The sequence below is a fragment of the Labeo rohita genome, chromosome 21 (genome assembly GCF_022985175.1).
Source record: "Labeo rohita strain BAU-BD-2019 chromosome 21, IGBB_LRoh.1.0, whole genome shotgun sequence".
NCBI lineage: Eukaryota > Metazoa > Chordata > Actinopteri > Cypriniformes > Cyprinidae > Labeo > Labeo rohita.
Window position 1 is genome coordinate 26,341,400 of NC_066889.1, and position 24,145 is coordinate 26,365,544.

The following is a 24,145-nucleotide window of genomic DNA, read 5'->3' on the forward strand; positions in this document are numbered from 1 at the left end:
TACATGTTGTTAGTATAATTTTGAAATATTGTCAGATTGGCTCCATTCACTTTAATTAAAATGAAATACTTGCCTAAAAAAGTAAGTCAATTATGCTATAGATGTTGTTAATTAAGGTTGCTTTGTACTGTACCTGGAATTCCAAGTTAAGTAATTGATGTGGATCCAGTATCATATCTTTGGTAAACCATGTTGAGAAACATAAACACATATTTATTGATTCTGTGTCTTACCGAGCTTCTGCATGCATGCACGTAGTCGCTCCTCTAGACTAACCACACGGGAGTGCAGGTCATCGTAGTCGTAGGCTCCCATCTCCTGCTGAAGGAGGCTGAGGCTGGACGTCAAGTTCTGTACCTCCTCCTTAAACTGCTGAACCAGCCGCGCGTCCGCTTTGTACTCCTCCAGTACGGGGATCAGCGGACGCAGCTCCGCCATTTTTGCCTTTATGGCCTGCAAATACGTAATGTGGCAATGTTGGAAAATCTTGCTTATTGTATGTTCCGAAACCTTTCTAAACCCTCACTGCCTGTACTGAGATGAACAATCTAGATGTTGAGTACTGTTGTGTATATATTAATATGTGTTTGTTCATCTGGAAACTCTTAAAATAAACGTTTGAATGGGTTTTACAGCTGGAGTTTTTATCCAATTTATTTTTTCCCGTAAGAGTGGGTGCAGTTATTTGTAAATTTTATGGATCTGGTTTCCCACATCCAGCTATTTTTAGCTGTACAAAACAATACGCTGCTTTATATTGCAAATTGGTGTGTCGTACCATATTATTCTAATGTATTATCTTAATTATGAACTGGTTTGCACAGTTTACTGCACATTGTTATTCTTCCTGTTATTTTCCTATAGTGGCTAATGAATGGGAAGTCTTGCCTATAGGCTTACTTCTGCGTTAAAGAATAAGGTGGATAGAAAACCATATCTGCCTCAAAGTATGTGGACATCTAAACTATTGGCATTTATGAGTTAAGATCTGTTCACACCGAAAGTAAAACTATAACGATAAAGATATCGTTTTAGATGTAAACAAATAGTAAAGGCTACACCACATTTATAATAATGTGGTGTAGCCTTTAACATTGTTGGAATCACTTTCAGAATGTTTTTTCCAGCTGATAAATGCTAAAAACATTGACAGCCAATCAGAATTCACCTGACTTTAAAGAGCTAGAGCATTTAAAGTGGCAGATGACAAAACTTAAGCATGCGCTTATAATAAACGGAATGTTATTGTGTGCTGGTGTGGATGCTAATCGTTATAGTTATGTTTAAAGTATTCACTTTTGGTGTGAATGGGCATTTAGTCATTCTTTTGCTTCTGTAACAGTTTCTACTGTTCTTTTCTAGATGCTGGAACTGATATAGCAGTTTGCTCATGAGCATCAGTGAGGTCAGCTATTGATGTTGGCTGGACAGAAAAGGTTGCGAAGGTCTGCTATGAGAGTTCAAGTCTGGTTTTTGTGCAGGTCAGTCCAGTTTTTCCGCACCAGACGGGCTAGATAAATAATTTTCATGAATCTTGCTAGTGCAGAAAAAGATCCCGCTCTACTATAAATGCTAGTTTGCCCTTGTGAAAAAGAAGTGTGCTTTTTGTGTTAAATTAATTGTATAGAATGTGCACTTGTAGTGCACATCAAATCTTAAAAGTATACTTTTAAAAACCTGTTCTTGCAGATAATGCTTACACATAGTTGTGGCCCTGGACCACTAAACCAGTCATAAGCAGCATGGGTATATTTGTTGCAATAGCCAAAAACACATTGTATGGGTCCAAATTATTTTTCTTTTATGCCAAATCTTTTGTTTTAAAGAAATACACTGTATTGACTTACATACTAAAGCACACTTAAAGTATTAAATTACTGCAATTACTTTGGGTATGTTGAGTTTGCACTTAAGTATTTTCTTAAGTGTATTATTTCTGTAATACTCTTTATAAAAGTATGCTAATGTGTGCTTCTTTTCAAAAGGTAAACAGACTGTATTGATTGTGGTCTTGATATTATAAGTGATGTTGTAGATGAAAATCTTTTAACTAAAAGGTGTCCACATACTTTTGGCCATCTATTTTATGCACTGATGCTTAAAAAATTATTATTTTTTGAAACAAATGATGCCAGTATTAAGAACTTCTATTGAAATACAAACTTAAATTTTCATATAGCACAGCAAGAACCTTGAGAAATGTATTTAAGAGGATTCTTTGCTGAAGTGCTTCAGTAAACCATTAAAAATGTTTATTTTTAAGAGTCTTTGTTTGTGTGTGATGTGTGTGCTTGTAGAGCCAGTGAGAGACCAGAGGCCAAGATGCAGTAAAACTCCTCATATCCGTATAAAGCAAAATGATATATCTACAAAACATTTATCGACGAAATCAAGCGCTCTGAACACGGTAAACAATTGGGAAAAGACTTTATTAGTTGTCGTTTAGAATGCAACAGCAGAAAGGGACACATGCTGAAATTACAACTCACATACAACAATGTGATGTTAAGATTAAATTCTTTACTTCAAAAACGCATATTACTCCAAAAACCAAAGACTCATAGTGACAAATAATAAGAGTAATAAAAGAAAAACTTAAGCAATACTAGCAAAGATGAGAATAATAATGGTAGTAGTAGTAATAATAATAGCAATATAGCAATGAAACTAAAGAATGTAGATCATATAAATAAAACGTAACAATTCTTTAGAGTAGCATGCAGGAGGAGATCTAATTGGTGGTTGGATAAAGGAGGGGGGAGGGGTGCTTCTTACAGCTAATGTCGAATAGAATATGAGAATCGTGACATAAACAGCGTGATTGACGCCCACTTCAGCCAATCGTGGGTTAGACCTGCCTCTTCTGGCCTCTGGCTCTCCTATCATGTCTTTATAGTTAGCCCTGCAAGCAAGAAACAACACACTCAGCACAGGGAGCTAACTCGCTAACCTAGCTAACACATTCACGTGCTTTCACAGTCACACACGTACATCTCACGTACTCGCACACTCACGCTTGTGTTACAAAGTGCAAACAAATTTACAGTCCATGCACTTGTCAGGTAGTATAGTGTGCGTCATGGGACGTTTTGATTGCTATAGTACATGAAGTGTGAAATGTGCAGATCTTTTATTTTATTTTATTTTTTATCATTTTAATGCAATAATTAAGATTTAATTTTGCATTTTTTAGTAGCAAATGTAAAAATGTTTGCACAAAAATGCAAATATCGCACAAAAGTTCACTAACTGTCTGGATCGAATCAGGTCTGCACATTTCGCAAAAATCACATTAGCATTTATAGGTGTGCATGCAATCTGTAGTGTGGAGTGATGTGTGCATTCATGTGAAATAGGTGCATTGCTTGCATTTAATTGTGTGTTTACCTTGTATTGCTTGGCAATGTTTTGTTTGTGGTTTTCCTCCACCTGTCTGAATTTGGTCTCCAGGCCACGGAGTTGATCTTCCATCTTCACCACGTACTGCAGGTCCCTCTGGGTCCGCTGGTCCAATACTTGGATTGATTGCGTCATGTTTTGCACCTAAAAACACACACACAAGAACCAGAGATAAAGTGGTTTTGTAAGTAAAGACATTTCATTTAATTATACATGTGTATATTTAGTTTAGAATTTTATGGCTGAATATTCTCTAATAATTTGTTATTTAATTTGTTATATTTTATTAGGTATATATATTGAAAATAAATATTAAAATCAATATAAAAAGATTTATAATAATATAATATATATTTAATTATCCTCTCTTCTTTTTTTTTGTGTTTTTTGAAAAACGTGATTATGATCACGTTAATATTGTTCCATAATGTATTGTATCAAAAGTTTTTATTTTACTTATTTTATTTTATTTATTTATGTATATGGGCAGATCTTGGGCTCTGCTGTAAAAAGTTATAAATCAAAAATGTTTAATAAATAAAGAATAAACGAAGAAAACGTGATTATGAATATAACTGTATATATTTTGCAATTTTTAATATTTGATATTTAATTCGTTATCATCTCCTGAACAAAAAATTGCATTTTATTACTTCCACTGAACCACAAGATGATCTGCTTTTGAAGAAATGTCTAAATATATCGACTCAATATATAACAAATCTAGTGACCTTCAGCAAACGAGCGCGTTCTACGGCTATTCCACGTCTGCTAATGATTTGATGTGTCCGAGGAGTTGCATCATTGTCTTTCTGAGGAAAGGCTGTTTGCCTTTGCGCCAGCCGTGTTCCAGAGGAACTCATTAACTTTGAGTGTTTGTATGTGAATGATATTGTTGTCTGGGTTGTTAGGCTCATGTCTCTAGGTCACTTTGATCTCTGGAGGAAAGCTTTGGTTGTCATAGATTTAGTGTCTGTGGCAACTTTACGTAGGTAATGTGATGCCCAAGGGCAAACCAATATTGCATTATGGGTTGGGAGGTCACCTTCTCCAGCAGTTGGCGGAGTTGTTTGGTGCGGGCGTCTCTCGAGCACATGGTCTGCTGAGGTGCGACGACCGTACACACACACCTGCCCTCGCTGTCCTGAGCCGAGCTGTACACCTGCCAGGACTCCTCTGGGTTCGCGGGTAAAACCTGAGGACGAGAGATATTACAACATCTGAACTTCACAGTTTCATTTATAATCCCAGACTTATTGGCATTACAAACACACACGACACAAGATTAAGCAAAATCCCATCTGCTCGTGCCATGTCAGGCCACGCCCACATCCGCACCCGCCAATCAAAACGAAGCGGCTTTACATCAGCTTCATTCAAAGGCATTGTAGTCATGTTTGACTGACAGCTGTTAGAGAGAGGCGATCTATCCTGCTCAGCTGTGTGTCATTCTTGAACCGCTGTTGAGTTACAGATCCAATCACAAGTCTGTCTGGAGTTGGTGAGAGTGAGCGACAGATGGAGGATTGATGAACATCCGCGGATGCTGGTCTGGAGAGTCCTAAATCTCCACAATCTCCAAATCAATGGAATAGTACAACACTACAAACAGACTTTGATTCTACTGCTTTGCAGTCTTTTCATGTTATATTCCATTTTTAATCTGGCCCGTGGTAAATCCCACAGATTTTTATGATTTTAATACTAAAATTATACACAATAGTGAAAATGACTGAACCACAAAAGAGCTACACAATTGCATTACATCTACAGTGCATCTACAGTGTATTTGGTGATCCATTCTTTGTTTATTTTTTAACATAAGATTGTGCTCAAAACACGTTGTTGCTTTCAAAAGAACTCAAGATGTGTTAAAACGCTACTTTTCACTTTATAAAGCATGTCTTAAGACTTCTTTGCTTCTTTAAGTGGGCTTTTCCATGTCTCATTCTTCTGATAGCTGTTGACTTATTTTAGCCATTTTAGTTAGAACGCGAATTTTGATTAGAACGCGAAAACGTTACAAATTGTCACATTAATGAACTGAGCGTTCGAAATTCCATGACATCACATTCAGCAGGTCCGTGAACGCCACTTTTTGAAACCGAGAACGCGCAAGGAGGCGTGCACACACGTTCCTGCATTGGAAAATTTTCAAGAATGAACGGAACAGAATGCAAGAATGAAAATTTGTATACAAAAAGAGTTGCATTGCGTTGCTATATGCGCGAGTGGAAAAGATTTTTACATGTTAAAAGCTTTAACATTTTAACTTTTTGTTTGAATTTTCAGGGGAAATAACCCGAGACTTACTCCTATACTCCGGTCGGGATAGCCACCCTGCGCCGCGGTCAGTTTGGTGGTGTTGAGCCCCACTAGTGATGGCAGTGTCTGGGACATCCAGTTGGTGATCATTGCCATGGTGCTGAGCACCACACCGATCTTCAGCAAAGGCACCGACATCTCTGCGCACTGACCCGAACTCTCATTCTACACAAGCCACCGGGGAACCGTAACGGCGAGCATCGCTGCCCGTGAGCTCCTCGTGTATCACCATCATCCGCATCATCTCCTCTAACGGTCCCGGTTCGGACGGTCTCGCAATGCTCATCTTGATGTATGTCAGTGACTGAATGGAGTCCGGTCTTGGTAAAGTAATAAAAACTGAGCGGTTGTGACCCTCGTCTCTGCGCGCTGCTCCCGTCTGGTGTGTTTTCCGTTATCCGTGCCTCTTTTGTGTGCGTTCACGCCCTTATTGGTCCGCCTTCTCCACGCAAGTGAATTACTCAGGATGGATTACAACTGCACACACCGACCGCTCTCCGTGGATGAGAAAGGAGGCGGCGCAACGCGCTCCTATATAAGGGAACGCGTGAACGCGTCAAGCGCCCCTCAGTGCTCACGAGACGCGCCACCAGGGATTTGCACTTGGCAACGAATCGCGTTAATGGCCCGATATTGTCATAGCCACGCGCCCGGGAAGGTTGTAAACGGAGCATCCCAATGTCACGCCCCACTCCGGGTCAAGTGAAGTGAATAACGATTACATTTCTCCCTCTTGTTCCCTTATAATATTTTTAACTGTCACCAATATGCAAATTATAGAAAGTCTTTCAGAGGCGTCAGATTTTCTGTCAGTAATTTTCGCGGCATAATCTGTTGAAGTTCTTTTCGCGCAACCAAAATTCTCTTTTCCCGCCACACGGTCAACCACAGTATGGAAGCTCGTTTCCGCCACTGAATAAAGAATAAAAAAGGTAACTGCGACTTTTTATTTCACAATTCTTACATGTATCCTTGCAATTTCGAGTTTACATCTCGCAATTCTGAATTGTGAGATAAAAACTCGCAATTCTGACTTTTTTCTTAGAATTGTGAGATATAAACTCGCAATTCTGAAAAATAAAGTCACTTTCAAAAAAAAGTGTTTAACATCGAGTTTATATCTCGCAATTGTGACTTTGTTCTCAGAATTCCGAGTTTATATCTCGCAACTCTGACTTTATAACACGAAATTGCGAGTTAAGTCAAAATTGTGAGATATAAACTCGCAATTCTGAGAACATAGTATTTTCCCCCCTTCAAAACTTAACTTTATAACTCGCAATTGCGAGTTTATATCTCATAATTCTCAGTAAAAATCAGAATTGCAAGATATAAGCTTGCAATTGCAAGAACAAGTCAGAATTGCGAAATACAAACTTGCATTTGCGATTAAAAAAAGTTTATTTCTCGCAATTGTGAGTTTATATCCCGCAGTTTTGAGGAAAAAAAGAATTGTGAGTTAAAAAGGCTTCCAACCGACGTTTTAAACAAAACACTAAGGTTTTGTGATAATAATTGTAATAATGCAAGTCTATAATAAGATAATAAGGTCTGAGCAGCGTAATATGGTTACTTCGCAACTTGGTAAGCGTATTGTTTTCTAACTTTTAATGTCATTTGTTACTGAAACGTTGTTTGAATTCAAACACATACAGCTAAAGGGTTATTTTAACAAGCCCCCTGTCATAAGTCACTTTTATAAGTGTTTTTTTCCCCTCGCAGAAATAGTACCGTAAAATAACTCAGGAGATGTGTCACGATGACATAATACTCATATATAAGCGACTGGGAAATAAAGGAAGACATAAGTGGCATACTTAGTTGGAATACCTTTATTGCAACCTTTAAACATATCTGACATGCACATTTGTATATGAATTATTAGTGAAAACTGAAATAAATATATAAGAGACATAGCGTCCCGGAGAGGACCCACCCTGCATGCAAACTGTTTTTATTTATTTATTTATTTATTTATTTGTTGCATGCAATCTGCTACACATCCAGATCCAGTGCCGTAAGTGCATTCATTTCAGTTTGCATTAGAATGACTCGAGCGCCCCCGTGTCGTGATCAGCGGTACTGCGATGTAATTACACCAGACCGCTATCTGGCAGTATGACAGAATGAGTAGTGTAGTCTCATGCATCACTTAACACCTAACACCTATTATTCACAGACCTAGACATGACAGTGGGTAGTCGTGACACAGCAAGAGGTGCAACACACGTCATAGTTAGTTGTGCATGAATCGTGACACCAGAAATATCCATGTTGTATAAATAAACCGGGGAAAACCGGGACTATGTGTCACAGTTCTTACTCAAGTGATTATTTCTCAGGGTAGGTTTATTATTGTTTTTTTAAACATATTTTTTGTGTAAGTTTAGGCTAAATGTTTTTTAATAATCATACTGTTATTGCAGAGGAAAAAGCAGATAAAGTTCAGTTGGAACTAGAGCATTTTGTCAAACTACAGACTACTTTTCCCCCTTAAAAGAGAGACTGAATTCAAAGAACAGAACTTTCTTGGTGGTTTAATAAATGAACCAGATTTTAAGTCCAAAATAAACTGTTATTTTGGAATAAAATCTGAATATGTCAAAGGTATGGCTTTTTGCATAGACTGACCTTTGAGCGACTCAGAAACAGGCTGAGAGAGATTCGGGGAGTGTCAGCCATCCAGTTGTGTCTCTGTCAGCATATCCAACCTCACTTTAATAAAACATCACACAGAAAACATCTAAAACACTGAAACTAGGGCAGATATTCTTTCCGGGCCTGTCACTGTCTATTACATACACACGCGCACACGCTTTTTGGTTTGCTTGTGGATCCACAATGATCCGATCTCTGGCTTTAAAGGACTAGCCCTGCCATCATTTACTCATCCATGTGTCCTTAGAAACCTGTATGATTTCCTGTATGCTTTACTGTAGAACACAAAAGGAGTTATTTAAAACAGAATGTCAATAGTGTTCTTATAGTGTAAGTGAATGGTGACCATTGCTGTCAGTCAAGTTTGAAATTTTAAAACTGAAATTTCAGGCTGTTCCTCACAGAAAAAGCTACGGTGTGACTTGAAATTTAATGTAAAAGTTGAAATAACTACTTTTTAAAGAAATAGTTCATATCTTCAGGCAAAGATTTAGATAAGTTTTTCTTCATCAGAACAAGTTTGAAGAAATTTAGCATTAGATCACTTGCTGATCCTCTGCAGTGAATGGGTGCCGTGAAAATGAGAGTCCAAACAGCTGATAAAAACATAACAATCCACAAGTAATTGATGGACTGGAGTGGTGTGGATTACTTGTGGATTATTGTGATGTTTTGATCAGCTGTTTGGACTCTCATTCTGATGGCACCCATTCACTGCAGTGGATCCATTGGTGACCAAGTGACCTAATGCTAAATTTCTCCCAATTTATTGAAGAAGCAAACTCATCTACATCTTGGATTGCCTGAAGGTGAGCACAACTGTTCATTTAGTGTGCTTTCTTCATTTTTACAGTCCCCATCCACTTTCATTGTATGGATGTGAGCAGCTCAGACATTCTGCCAAATGTCTCTTTTGGTGCTCCAAGAAAGAAATCAGCAGTTGGACCAACATAAATGCATAAGTAAATGATGAACTGTCATTTTTGGGTAAACTGTCCCTTTAAATATTTTCTGGACATGCCATCCCTATGGAAAAAATCGTGGTTACCATCTTGCACTATGGTTGTATTTTTGTGTGTGAGAGAGATGGAGTAAATGAATGATAGAGCCATAGAAATAGAAGGTCACTTCAACACAAATCACCCAGGGCTTGAATTTGTTTGGCCTTGAGATCTCCCAGCGTGTGTGCCCATGAACAATGCAACTTGAATCACATCGGTTTGTTTTTATTTCAGAGATTAATGAGAAACATATCAGTGGACATGGTAGGACGATGTTTTGCATAAAAGTAGGACAACGCAGTAATAGTGCGGACTGTTAGAACGCTCTCAATGCTGGGCTGACCTTGTGTCACGGCCTCGGACTTGTAAGTGGCAAATAGACACTTATCTACAAATTAGTGCCCTTGGGAGCTTTTTCATTTTTGATGTAACATTTGGTCTCGTTAGTTCTCTCCGAACTTGATCGTGTTAATTAAATAGTTCTTTCAAACCTAGATTTCTTTCTGGCTTTTGATAAAAGCTGACAATTTTTTAATTAAAAAGCTGTGCTAAATAATACTTTTCAATAAAGCCATTTTTGGCTAATGAATCAAACAATCAAACTTAATGCCAAACGTCTATGCTGATTAATTCATGCAACACCAGGAACTTAATGAAGTTTATTAGTTATTTCTCTATACAAATTAACACTAGAATAGGGTTGAACAGAGTTGTCAGTTGTTTCATGGAGTTTAGACAACAAATTGCAAATTATGCTGCAAGATGATCAACTAATCAACATTCAACCTCGTCCAATGAGGTTAAAGCTTAACCCTAAAGGAAGTAATAATCACTGTCATCATGTACTCACCCTCATGTTGTTATTTTTTGTCATTTTTAAAGCTTGACAGCATTCAGTTTCATTGGAAATGAGCAGCATGAGCATTCTGCGAAACATCTACTTTTGTGTTCAACAGATGAAAGTCAGTCCTATGGGTTTGAAACAACATGAAGGTAAATATGTAGTTTTTTATTCTTGAGTGACAAGCTTTGTTAATCTATGGAAGCCTGTTTCCGCCGCTGAATAAGAAAGGAGATTGCGAATTTTTATCTCGCAATTATGACTTTTTTCTTAGAATTGTGAGTTCATGTCTCACAATTCTGACTCTATAACATAAAATTTGCATGCAATTCTTACTCCTAATTGTAACTCGCAACTGTGAGTTTATATTCCGCAATTCAAAATTGGAAGTTCATATCCTGCAATTCTGACTATATAACTCCCAACTGCAAGTTGTATCTCACAATTCTGAGAAAGAATTGCAAGTTTATATATTAACAATTGACTCAGAATTCTCAGAATTGCAAGTTTAGATCTCACAATTCTCTTAATAACATGCATTTGCAACTTTATATACCAAAATTCTGACTTTAACTCACAATTGCGAGTTATAAAGTCAGAATTATTACATATAAACTCGCAATTGTAACTCGCAACTGCAAGTTTATATACCACAATTCTGGCTTACTCAAAATTGCGAGTGTATATCTTGCAATTCTGAGTTTATAATTTGCATTTTTTAATTTTATCTCACAATTCTGTGAAAATAATTTATAATTGCATGTTTATATCATGCAGTTCTAAGAAAAAAAGTCAGAATTGTGAGTTCATATCTTGCAGTTGACTTTATTTCCCAGAACTGGAAGAAACATGTAAACACAATTGTAACTCACAACTGTTAGTTTATATCCTGCAATTCTGACTTTGACTCAGAAACTCACAATTGTGAATTTTATCTCACAGTTCTGAGAAAAAAAGTCAGAATTGCAAGTTTATATCACGCAAAGTGTCTTTATTTCTCAGAATTGCAAGTTTATATCTGGCATATTGATATTAATTGTGGTACTCACCCTCATGTTGTTATTTTTTGTCATTTCTAAAGCTTGACAGCATCCATTGACCATCGGTTTAATTGGAAATGAGCAGCTTGAACATTCTTCCAAACATGTGCTTTTGTGTCCAACAGAAGAAAGTCAGCCATATGGTTATGGAACAAAATGAAGGTGAGTACATCATTTTTTTTTTTTTTTTGTGAACGGACAGCTTCTTTGATTCTGTACAAACACATGGATTAGTTTTACAAAAGCACTGATCTGTTGGGTCAGGTGCATATTGCTATTAATTCTAAAACAAGATATGCAGTAAACGTCTGAGATGAATGTTTTATAGCCGCGTTCTCTAAGGCAACAGCGATCAATTTTACTTTCATCAATGTGAGAGCAGCAAAACCGTAATCTCAAATTGGGATTCTATTTAACGCTGTTCTTTTTGCTTTTTATCATCTTTTAATAATTCATGTGTAGGCTGTGGGTTTTCTGCCGCCCCCAGCAAAACGATAATATCCTGGAGATCAGGAACGCTGGATGATGATTGGTTCAGAATGTACCAGCAGAAACCATCTGAGCTGTTGAACAGAAGGAGACTGTGGCAGCAGTAACTCATCTGTAATGGTCTACTGTAAAGCCTTCAGCTTGAGGCTGAGTGTGAAAAAAAACAGTCCAACGCGATATGAGTGATTTATCAATCGGTCAGTGCTGGAGACCTCCCTAACGGTTCTGCAGTGTGGAAAGGAAGAGAAGGAAGAAGTAAAGTCCATGTTTTTGGAAGTTTTCTTCTGCTGAACTTCAAATGTCGGCCTGACTCTGGGCCGAGGGGCCCGTGGTACTGCAGAGGTGTTTGGAACGGAGCCCTGCTGTTTGAACATTTACTCTCCCCTGCCCCTGCGCCTCCTTCTCTGCGTCTCCAAGCAGTCTGTTCTTCCTGCTGTTTTCAGTGGTAGTTTATAGAATATCCGCAGCTGAAATACGACTGCTTCGAAACATAGCGATTTATTTTGCGATTTAGGAAAAATTTGTTTTATATCTCGGTAAGGGGAAGGAGAGCGATGTGTGTTTGCGTGTGAACAGATGGTAGATTTTTTACATTTCCTTGAAGAAAATGAGTGGTGCTTGCCCATGCAAATTTCACAAGTGGGAATCAAGGGTGTTTGGGTGGTTGCCAGGGTGTTGCAATACTACTAAAGTGTACTTTAGTACTAAATGAGTTGCTGTGCTGTTGCTGGGGGTTCTAAGTAGTTGTGCTGGTTTTAAAGTATACTTAGTGCACTTAACTCGTTGTTATTGTGCTGCTGGGCTGTTTTGTTGGTTGTTGGTATGTTGGCGTTCTGGGTGGTTGCCAGGGCGTTGCTATGCAACTAAAAACTTTAGTACTAAATGTAGTTGCCAGGGCCATTGCCATGTATACTAAGTGTGCTTAACTGATTGTTGTGTTACTAGGGTATTTTGTTGGTTGTTTGTATGTTGGTATTTGGTTGCTAGGGTGTTCTGGGTGGTTGCCAAGGCGTTGCTATGCTACTAAAGTGTGTTTAGTGATCTTATGTTGCTTTGCAGTTGCTAGGGTGTTTTGAATACAAGTTTGTGTGTTGCAGTTTGGTTGATATGGTGTTTTGGGTGGTTGTCAGGGCATTGCTATGCTACTAAAGTGTACTTTAGTACTAAATGAGTTACTATGCAGTTGCTAGGGTGTTCAAAGTAGTTGCCAGGGCCATTGCATATGGTTTTAAAGTATACTTAGTGTACATAACTGATTGTTGTGTTTCTAGGAAGTTTGTTTTATTTTTGGTTGTTGTTATGTTGGTTTTTGGTTGCTAGGATGTTCTGGGTGGTTGCCAGGGCGTTGCTATGCTACTAAAAATAGTTTAGTGATTTTATGTTGCTTTGCAGTTGCTAGGGTGTTTTGAATACAAGTTTGTGTGTTGTAATTTAGTTGATGTGGAGTTTTGGGTGGTTGCCAGGGCGTTGCTATGCTACTAAAGTGTATTTTCATACTAAATGAGTTACTATGCAGTTGATAGGGTGTTTGAAGTAGTTGCTGTGGCCGCTGCAATGGTTCCAAAGTCTACTTAGTGTACTTAACTGATTGTTAGTGTGTTGCTAGGGTGTTTTGTTGGTTGTTGGTATGTTGGTATTTGATTGCTAGGATGTTGTGGGTGGTTGCCAGGTCGTTGCTATGCTACTGAAGTGTGTTTAGTTCAGTTGCTATGCAGTTGCTAGGGTGTTCAAAGTAGTTGTCAGCGCCACTGCAATGGTTCTAAAGTATGCTTGGTGTCCTTAACTAATTATTGGGTTGCTGGGGTGTTCTGGGTGGTTTCCAGGGTGTTGACATGCTACTAAAGTATACCTCAGTACTAAATGAGTTGCTATGCAGTTGCTAGGATGTTCTAAGTAGTTGGCAGGGCTGTTGCTATGGTTCTAAAGTCTACATACTGTACTTAACTGATTGTTAGTCTGTTGCTAGGGTGTTTTGTTGGTTGTTGGTATGTTGCCATTTGGTTGCTATGGTGTTTTGAATGGTTGTTAAGGCTGTTGCTATGCTCCTAAAATGTGTTGAAGTATGTTACTAGGGTGTTCAGAATGTTAGTTTGCATGTTGGTATTGGGTTGCCAGGATGTTTCTCTGCTTCTAAAATGTACTTTGTTAGTGTGTTGCTATGAAGTTCAGTGTTGCCAAGTCCACAGTTTTCCTGCAGAATTGGACTATTTTTACACTGTTGCCATGGGTTGTTTTTTCAGTCCGCGGATTGAAGCAGAATTCCCTGCCTCAGAACAAGAGTTCTTCTTCCAAAGTGACTGGGCTATTTTTGGCTGTGATTGGTCTAGTTTTGAGTACCAATTAGGCTGGATTTTGTTGCACACACCTGGCAACCCAGATGCAGTTTCTAGTGTGTTCTGAATGGTTTTTAGTGTATGCCTTTTGGTCGTTTGGTTGTCTTTGCTGTTTTCTCATATTTTCCTATGTGGTTGCTAAGCTTTTCTGACTCACTAGGTTTTCTAAGAGGTTGCAGGGTAGTTTTTTTTGTGGCCTAAAGTCTCTACTGCTTAAAAGTAACAACACATCTTTTCAAATCATTCATTATCTTTCACACAGCAGGGACAGTCAGAGTGTCCCTGTATCTTCCTGCTGTTCGTCTTTTTCTTATGCATCTCTTTTTACAAAACAGTGAGCCCACACACTTGCCCTTTCACAGTTCAGATGCTACAGATTATATGATGGACAACACAAGTATAAAGATCGAGTGCATGCTGATGATAGATCTGTCTTGCTATCGATTGGAGATTTCAAAAAAATGTGTGTGCGTGTGATTTATGGGATGTTAGAGAGAAACAATGAGTGTCATTCCTGGAGAAATGCCATCATATAAACAACAGCTTGTGTTTCCTTTTAAACGCACACACACGCTCTCCTTTTATCTCCCTTTCATACTCAAAACCAGACACAATCGATTAAAGGCAGAGCCATTACTAATATGATAATTCTTCTCATCCAGAGGCTAGATTATTCTCTTCTGTGAGAGCGTAGTGATGACCTTTATCTCCATGAAGGTGATAAGACCATAGAAGACGTGTATCTGTACCGTGGTAATCAAGAACTAATCTCATTCATTCTATAGCTGGGGGAGATCGAGACATTATCCTCTCTCTCTCTCTCTCTCTCTCTCTCTCTTGTTAATGGAAGTTTGAATGGATTCTACATTTGGACTTGGGCTACATACTGAAATACGATTAGGACATTAACACAAATTGAAAAGACAGCATAAGCACTGCTGGGACCAGAAGCATCAAGCCCACTGAAACTAAATGTGCATGTGCACTGTCAGAATTATTATTTGCTAAATTTTAAATGCAACTAACAATGCACACACACACACACATTTCTATTATTTTCTATTGTTTTAAATGAATTAATAAAATGACTGCAAATTAACCCTTTTAAAATATAGTTCTAAAATATCTAATATATATAATTTCTAAAATGCATTTTAATAATTAATTTAAATAATTTAGAATTTTATATTATATATAATGAATTAGGTAAATGAATTAAAATTGTCAAACGTTAAAAAATAGAAGTACATAAATATTTTTAAAAGTTATATACTTATATATATATATATAATAAAATAAAATAATTTTAAGTTAGTGATTTATTAAAAAATAAATAAATTAAAATAAATTATATAATGAATAAATAAACAAAAAATAATGGTAAAAATAAATAAATAACAATAAATTATATATATGTAAATATGTTTTTATAAATATATCACTTATAAAATGCATTTAAATTAATTTGAATAATTTGGAAGTATATATTCTAATGAATTTATTTAAATGAATTTAAATTAAACATAAAAATATAAATACAAATACATAAATATTAAATAAATATTAATTAAAACTTTTAATAAATATTTACACAAATGTGTAAATATAATTAAAAGTTATATAATTTAAGTTTATATTTGTGTGTGTGTGTGTATATATATATATATATATATATAACATAAATAATAAATATATAAATATTAAATATTAAAACTAATGATAAACATAATATATAAATACATTACAATAAATTATATGTATGTAAATATATTTACAAAATATATAATATATAATTTATAAAATGCATTTTAATTAATTGTAATAATTTGGAAGTATATATTCTAATGAATTAATTACATTTATTTAAATTAAATTTTTAAAATGTAATTTTAATTTAAATAATTAATTTAAATAAATTTTAATTATGTTATAATAAATTAAACAAATTCAAATTAAATGAATTGAATGAATGAATTATATATATATATATATATATAATTATTTTTATTTAAATTATTAATTAATTTCAATTTGAAATTATGTTATAATATATATATATATATATATATTTACAAAAAAAAAAAGTCAAAAATCAGTCAGTTGTCTAAATTTGGTTCTGTTATTATCACATCATGTCACAAGAACACTTTCCATATAACAACAAAAAACATGAGCATCACTGGCTTTCAAGTTTAGTTGTGACTTTTTGTGGTTTACTAAAAAGTGTGAAGTGCAGTTTGCTTTCCTGTGTTAACTTTTTAGATTTAAAACAGGACACTTGGGTGAGACATATCTAACACATAAATAAAGAGCTACCCATTTATTAGAAATTAGGGCAATTCTTTGGTCTTGTGTCTCCTAGGACTATAAATGTTGCATGATGCTCCTGGCTGGGAAGATGTGATGCTCATCTCTATCCTGCATATGTCTGAAAGTTCCTGTCAAACAAACTCAACGTCCTCAAATCAGCGGTGCTTTGCATGATCACACGGTGAGGGGTCATCCTGTGTAATCTTACCAACTCAGTGCTTTTTTACAGCATTTTTAGATCTCTTAGGCCCTCTAGAAAAACTGCAGGGTGGATCAATTTGAATCCAATCGATGGTTGGCGCATAACTTGGACAGGGGGAAATATTATGTTCCAATTCGCATTCTGACCTAAATTATGTTACTGATTTTCAAATGAGATCAGTTTAGACCTCATTCTGTCAAACCGCTTCAGGTTGGAAACTAGTTGATAATGAGTGGGTGAAATGATGGAGGTGTTTAGCGAATCTGAAGCATGAGATCCATCAGCTGTTCTGTGGGTGGTGTTATGGGCTTTTTTTATTAGTGGTGTTCAGTGAGTGATGTTTAGTATATGTTTAGTGAGTGGTGTTTCCATTAAGGAGATGCTTTGTGGGTTGCATTTACAGTAGTAGGCGTACTAGCTTTTCAGTTTAGGTTCAGCTACTGTTAATAAGTGGTTTTAAAGCATTGCTTTGTGAATGTTGAGGGGCGCTCTGAGAATGATATTTACATTTTTGGGAGATGGTTTGTGGATGGATGGTTTATTAATGGTCCATGGATTTGTTGGCGTTTGTTAAAGAGTGTTTTTTTAAGATGGTGTTCTGCTTAGGATGTGTTCTGTACGCTCTTTAACTTTTCTCTCAATACACTCTGTTTGTGTTTTCGCAGAAATGCATAGAAGAACAATTTTTGGTTCCTCAAAGAACCTTACAGTGAACAGTTCTTAAAAGAGACATTTTATTTTTTAGTGTGAAGAACATTTAAAATTTTGAGAACCCTTAAGAACCTTTTGTGGAATGTAAGTGTTCCATGGATGTTAAAGATTCTTCATGGAATCATCAATTGCCAGTAAGGAACCTTTATTTTAAAGTGTCTAGTTTTCTTGAGTTCTTATGGTTCACTTTTAAAAATAAATGTTTCAGATGGGTTTTCTTTTTGTAGTGATGCCAAAGAAGAACCATTTTTGGTTCCCCAAAGAACAGTTCTTAAAAGAACCATTTTTTCTTAGTGTGAGGAACATTTTTAAAATCTAGAGAACCTTTTTTGACTCTTAAGAAATTTTTGTATAAAGTTCCGTGTATGTTAAAGGTTCTTTGTGGAATCATAGATTGCCAGTAAAAAAAATATATTTTTAAAAGTGTAGGTTTCTTATGGTTCACTCTTAAAAAATAAATATTCCAGATGGGTTTTCCTTTTGTAGTGATGCCATAGAAGAACCATTTTTGGTTTCCCAAAGAATCTTTCCATGATCAGTTCTTAAAACAAACATTTTTTCTTAGTTTGAAGGGCATTGTAATGTTCTAAAGAACCTTTTTCCACTATAAATTATTTTTTTGCGATGGAAACGTTCTGTGGAGCTTAAATGTTCTTCATGGAACCATAGATCCCAATAAAGAACCTTTATTTTTAAGAGTGTAGGTTTCTTATAGTTCACTCTTAAAAATAAATGTTCCAAATGGGTTTTCTTTTTGTAGTGATGCCATAGAAGAACCATTTTTGTTTCCCTATAGCATCTTTCCATGATCAGTTCTTAAAACAAACATGTTTTCTTGGTTTGAAGGACACTTTTAAGAACTACCTTTTTTGCGATGGAAAGGTTCCATGGAGGTTCTTCATGGAACCATAGATGCCAATAAAGAACCTTTATTTTTAAGAGTGTAGATTTCTTAAGTTTGTATGGTTCACTCTTAAAAATAAAAGTTCCAAATGGCTTTTCTTTTAGTAATCAAGAACAGTTTTTGGTTCCTCAAAGAACCTCTCAGTGATTAGTTCATAAAAATAACCATTTTTTTTATTGGTGAGAAGAAATTTTTAATGATCTAAAGAACGTTTTGCCACTATAAAGATATTTTTTTGCATTGGAAACCTCCATGGATGTTAAAGGTTCTTCATGGAAGGATAGATGCCGATAAAGATGCTTTACTTTTAAGAGTGTTCTTTTGAAGATATTGAAGTCACATCATACATATTCAAGATAAGGGCCTTTAGTCCATGGTCCATTAAAGCACCACTACACAACTGGTTTTCAAAAGAGCTAGTGGATAAAAAGCTCTTCGAGGAACTCAAGTAGACTCTAGACATTAAACCATAAAACTCTTTTTTGTTTCTAAATGTAACCTTTATTTTTAAGAGTCTTGAATCCAATAATAAGTGTGTAGGCCATGAGCAGAACAGAAAATGTTTCTGATTCTCCCTGTGACTCATCTCAACTCCTCCCAAACGCACAAAAACTGAAAGCCAACTCAATTTCCACAGTGCAATTATCAAACAATGACAATTTCCTAGTTTGAAACTAGATCACTGCATTTGTGAGAGACGAGCTTATGACTTTGTCCCGACATGCATTTGCTCACACCTGTGCTCCTAAGGTACTTCACGTGCTTCATTTAACACTGACAGTAGCCAAACTGAATCCCAGAATGAGAACAAACACCTTCCCTTGTGTATTTATGGGACAGATCTGATTTTTGGATATGAAATGATTGTATATAATGTATCTTTAATCTAAAACTCGAATGCATTTTATGTGTTTGTGCATACGTTGCGAGGTCTTCTTCTGAAACCCGGACTAAAGCTGAGGAAAATGCCAAATTGTCACCGATTCAATGGGCCGTAAATCTCTGAGATGAGAAGATGAACAGAGCCACGCGGCGGTAATTGATGGGTTTGGCAGAGTCAGTTTGAGATTTACTTGCGCGCACATGCCGAGTAAGCATGCTGCCCCGCTGCGAGCCTAATGCAACATTTACACAGGCTGTACGGTTCACATGCTCATCCTTTCCGATCAATATGAAAATACATGCTACAGTGAGACGCTGGTTAAAGTAATAACTGAAGCGTGAAGAGCACTGTTTGCATATGTAGCAGCCAAGAACACTGCGCACTGGGTAATGTTAGTAAGAGCGGCCAAATGCTCTTCAATTCTCTTGTGCAAAGCTCCAGTTTCTTTTTGTAACAATTTACCATATTAGTGTCCATTTTACCAGGGACTTACACCTTTGGGGGAGATGCCATATTTAATATGATGAGAATAAAAATGAGGGACACTCACAGATTGTATTGTTTTGGCATGTTTAATTAAAACAGCCTCTGAGTTTTTGTCTTCCTTCAGTGTTGCATTGGCTGAAGAATTAAAATAAAGACAAAGGCACAGTTTAACCCATTAAATATGGCATTTTCCTAAGATATACAGAAACCATTATGACAGGTGATGAACCTTGGCACAACTGGGGAAATTTCTATATTCATTCCCACTCTTTTTGCGACAATCATAATTAGGCCCTAATGTGCGCTTTTTCAAATTATTCCTACATTCTATCATGTAATTAGTACAGTGCTAATAATAGCAATGTGCAATTACAGCTCTACAAAATGTGAAGTGCATTAATGTTACTTAGCACTTCTCAAGTTCTGTTTGGGGTCTCCCAAGGCCTTCAGTAGCTTTAAAGTGTACTTATATCAGCTTGATACTTAATGACTTGTGCTAGTTATATACGTGAGAGCTTGTTATAAACTTATTAACACTCTTAAAACATCATTTGTGACCCTGGACCACAAAACCAGTCGTAAGGGTCAATTTTTTGAAACTGAGATTTATCATCTGAAAGCTGAATAAATAAGCTTTCCATTGATGTAAGGTTTGTTAATATAGGACAATATTTGTTCGAGATACAGATTTTGAAAATCTGGAATCAGCGGGTGCAAAAAAAAATCTAAATTATGAGAAAATCGTCCAAATGAAGTTCTTAGCAATGCATATTACTAATCAAAAATTAAGTTTTGATATATTTACGGTAGGAAATTTACAAAATATCTTCATGGAACATGATCTTTACTTAATATCCTAATGATTTTTGGCATAAAAGAAATATTGATTATTTTGACCAATACAATGTATTGTTGGCTATTGCTACAAATATACCCGTGCTACTTAAGACTGGTTCTGTGGTCCAGGCTCACATTTAGGGTATTAGAAACATGACTGCATGCATCATTTTCTGCTAGATTTATTTAGTTTTTCTGTAAATGTATATTTTGCATGCGTAAACTGACCCCAAACAGAAGCATTTTGTCACATTTCTAAAAAGTGCATGTCTTCTTTGGGATAATATTTGCTGGATGGGGTTTGATTTCATTACAAGAACATATTAAAAGCTGTTTTTCACTATTGTTATTTTTATGCATGCAGAAATTGAGTCCTTAGGACCCCAAACAAAGAATGCAAAGTCAGTTTCAACATACATGAGGGTTAAATGCACCTAAATGAATGTTGCTTTAATTCGTTAAGTGTAAATATGTCAGTCGGAGCTGTCATTGAGTGTAACCGTTGGCTAATTCACCGCAGTCTGATCTGTGTTAGATGTGAGTGTGTGTATGTGTGTGTGTGTGAGTGTGTGTTTGTGGGAGGTAAAGATGGCGATAGACCTACTTGCGTGAGTTCCGTGCCCATCAGCACCAGCACGATGAGACTCAAGAGCTTGTTCACGCGCTGCATCTCGCGCCTCCGCTCGCTCGGACTCGCTCTCGCATGCAGATCCGGTCCGGTGCCTCGTTAAGACCCGCTCGTTGGTGCTCTCTCCTCGCTCCTCTGTCCCCGGTCTCTCGCTTCTCCCGCTTTCGCTCTCTTCTCAGCAACGGAATGACAGAGAAACAGAACTCGGTCTCGCGCAGCCGTCTCTGGGCATCTCGCGCCTCCCGTTTTCTCCCGTGCGTCTCTCTGCCTCCCCGCGACTCCCGTCCCCGTTAGATTAGCGGCTCTGGAGGTCTAGCGTCACGCTGGGAGGTCTGGTTAGCCCAAAACTTTGTGTGTATCTCGTTGTGTGAGGCGGAGAGATTGGGGAGCGCGAACGCGAGCTGTCCTAGGTGCTGAAACCGGATGTGACATACGGCGCGCGTGGGAAATTCAACGGGGATGAGCGAGAGGAGGAAGAGCGGGACTGAGCTAATTGGTCGAACCGTGCGCGGCGTCAAAACAAGCTTAATACATTTGTAAGGACGTTTTATCTGCAAACGAAAGGAATTGAGATTTATACATCTGAAAGCTGAATAAATATTTGTTCCATTGATGTATGGTTTGTTAGGATATGACAATATTTGGCTGAGATACAGCTATTTGAAAATCTCGAATCTGAGGATGCAAAAAAATCTAAATATTGAGAAAATCGCCTTTAAAGTTGTCCAAATTAAGTTCTTAGCAATGCATATTGCTAATCAAAAATCAAGTTTTGATATATTTACGGTAGAACATTTACAAAATATCTTCATGGAACATGATCTTTACTTAATATCCTAATGACTTTTTGGCATAAATTAAAAATTGATAAGCCCCATACAATGTATTGTTGGCTATTGCTACAAATTTACCCTTGTTCCTTACGACCAGTTTTGTGGTCCAGGGTTACACAAAACCAGTCATAAGGGTAGATTTTTTTGAAATTGAGATTTATACATCATCTGAAAATGGAATAAATCAAAATATTGAGACAATCACCTTTAAAGTTTGAGAATGTCCAAATGAAGTTCTTAGCAATGCATATTACTAATCAAAAATTCAATTTTGATGTATTTACGGTAGAAAATTTGCAGAATATCTTAATGGAAAATTACCTAATATCCAAAAGATTTTTGGCATAAAAGTAGAAATTCATCTTTGCATCAAAGGAATAAATTACATTTTTAAAAAATATATTAAAATAGAAACTATTAATTTTAAAATCATAATAATATTTCACAATATTGTTGTTTTTACTGTATTTTGTAACAAATAAATGCTGTGAGACTAAGAGACTTATTACAAAAACAAGTACTGTATAATGACCTCTAAAATTCTGGGAGATTATTAAATGTGAATTAAGCCACACTTACAATAAATTAAAGATGGACTCAAATGCATTAGCGGCCAAACCAAGCAGCATTTATCTTAAAGAAAGCGAGCACAGAACAATTTTCAAGCAAAGCTTTCAACACAAAGAAGTTAAATGGAAAGTTCATGCAAAAATGAAAATTACCTAATCATTTACACACCCTCAAGCCATCTTAGGTGTACATGACTTTCAGACGAATGCAGTTGGAGTTACATTAAAATATGTCCTGGCTCTTCCAAGTTTTATAATGGCAGTGAATGGGTGTTGAAATTTTGCAGTCCAATAAAGTGCATCCATCCATCATAAAAAGTGCTCCACATGGCTCCAGGGGTTAATAAAGGCCTTCTTTGTGTTTGTGTAAGAAAAATATCCATATTTAAAACTTTATAAACCGTAATCTCTAGCCTTTGCCAACTGTTGCATTAATGAGATTGCGGCGTTCCAGTGGGTGACGAACACGGTAGCGCAGTGTAGAAAGCAAAAAAAACACGATTTAGGATTTTTTAAAACCAAAATGTTGGAGGATTTCAGTGTAAGAGGAGACTGGTTTTCCTTTGCTGTAAAGAAAACTTGGTTCGCGCAAAATTAGTATATTCACCGTAGCTTACATTACGCCTACATCCTACATCATCCGCTGGAATGCCACTCTCTCATAAACATGCGTACAACAGTTAGCAGAAGCTAGAGATTAGGGCTTATAAAGTTGTAAATATTGATTTTTTTTTTTTTTTTTAAACAAATGCATTGATTTGCTTCAGAAGGTCTTTATGAACCCCCCTGAGCTGTGTGGAGCACTTTTTATGCTAGATGGATGCACTTTATTGGGCTTCAAAATCTCAACAGCCATTCACTGCCATTATAAATCTTGGAAAAGCAAGGACTTTTTTTAATACATTTCTAAATATATTTTAAGTCATAACACCTATAGGATTGCTTGAGGGTGAGTGAACCATGGGTGAACTATCCCTTTAAGGTTTTTAAATAAGACGTCAGTTTCTCTAAAAAATAAAGTTATAAGTCACTGAGTAAAAATGAAGAAAACTAAAGTCATCCCTGAGAAAAGATGCTGCAGCATTTGTCAAGATGCCATTTGAACTGATGTTTTATCATCTTTGCAATAGCATTCAGACATTTAAAGTATCCAAATATATTTTGGGGTGCACTCTATTTGTGTGTGTGTGGAGAAAGTTTGTGGTCAGTTTGCGAGATTTATATTATCAATAGCAGCATTATTCCAGGCCTATGCATTATTGATTGGTGTGTGGAAGCCATTATGGCAAATTTATATGCCTTTATTTCACTGCAGAAACCACGAGTAATGTGTTCAGCCCGTATAAGACATTCAGACTAACAACCGTGGAGATAATATAGTAAGGTGTTTAAAAATATCATTAAATATTAACATGATTCATATCAGAAGGACAGTTCTCAATGTAATTATGAGAAAGCTACATTTTACAGCATTAATGATTCAGTTTGGTTTAGAAATTTGTGTCAGTGCATATTAATACAGTCAGGTGCTTTAGCATCTCTGTCTGACTGAATAAACTCATAACACCAAACAAAGAAATTTGCAGAAGGTAAAGCATGTATTGATGTGTTTATGGCATGACAAACACATTTACATGTAAATTTATGTAGTGCAGCTTATTTTGTATACGCAAATAGATTAATCTTCAGTGGACGA

General features: G+C 36.4%; 1 protein-coding gene across 2 annotated transcripts in view; it reads right to left on the minus strand.

The window, feature by feature from the left end:
- Positions 1 to 21,507, minus strand: part of olfm1b (olfactomedin 1b) — a 35,768-nt gene extending 14,261 nt beyond the window's left edge. The window contains exons 1-4 of one of the 2 annotated variants that reach the window (XM_051093031.1): positions 21,024 to 21,507; positions 4,445 to 4,594; positions 3,388 to 3,543; positions 234 to 453 (exon numbers count right to left, since the gene is read on the minus strand). In XM_051093031.1, the coding sequence (XP_050948988.1) occupies positions 234 to 453; positions 3,388 to 3,543; positions 4,445 to 4,594; positions 21,024 to 21,089 (592 nt within the window). In that variant the 5' untranslated portion in view covers positions 21,090 to 21,507. Of the gene's footprint in view, positions 1 to 233; positions 454 to 3,387; positions 3,544 to 4,444; positions 4,595 to 5,712; positions 6,284 to 21,023 lie in introns of those variants that run through there. The other variant, XM_051093030.1, reaches the window with a different exon arrangement.
- Positions 21,508 to 24,145: the final 2,638 nt, after the last annotated feature.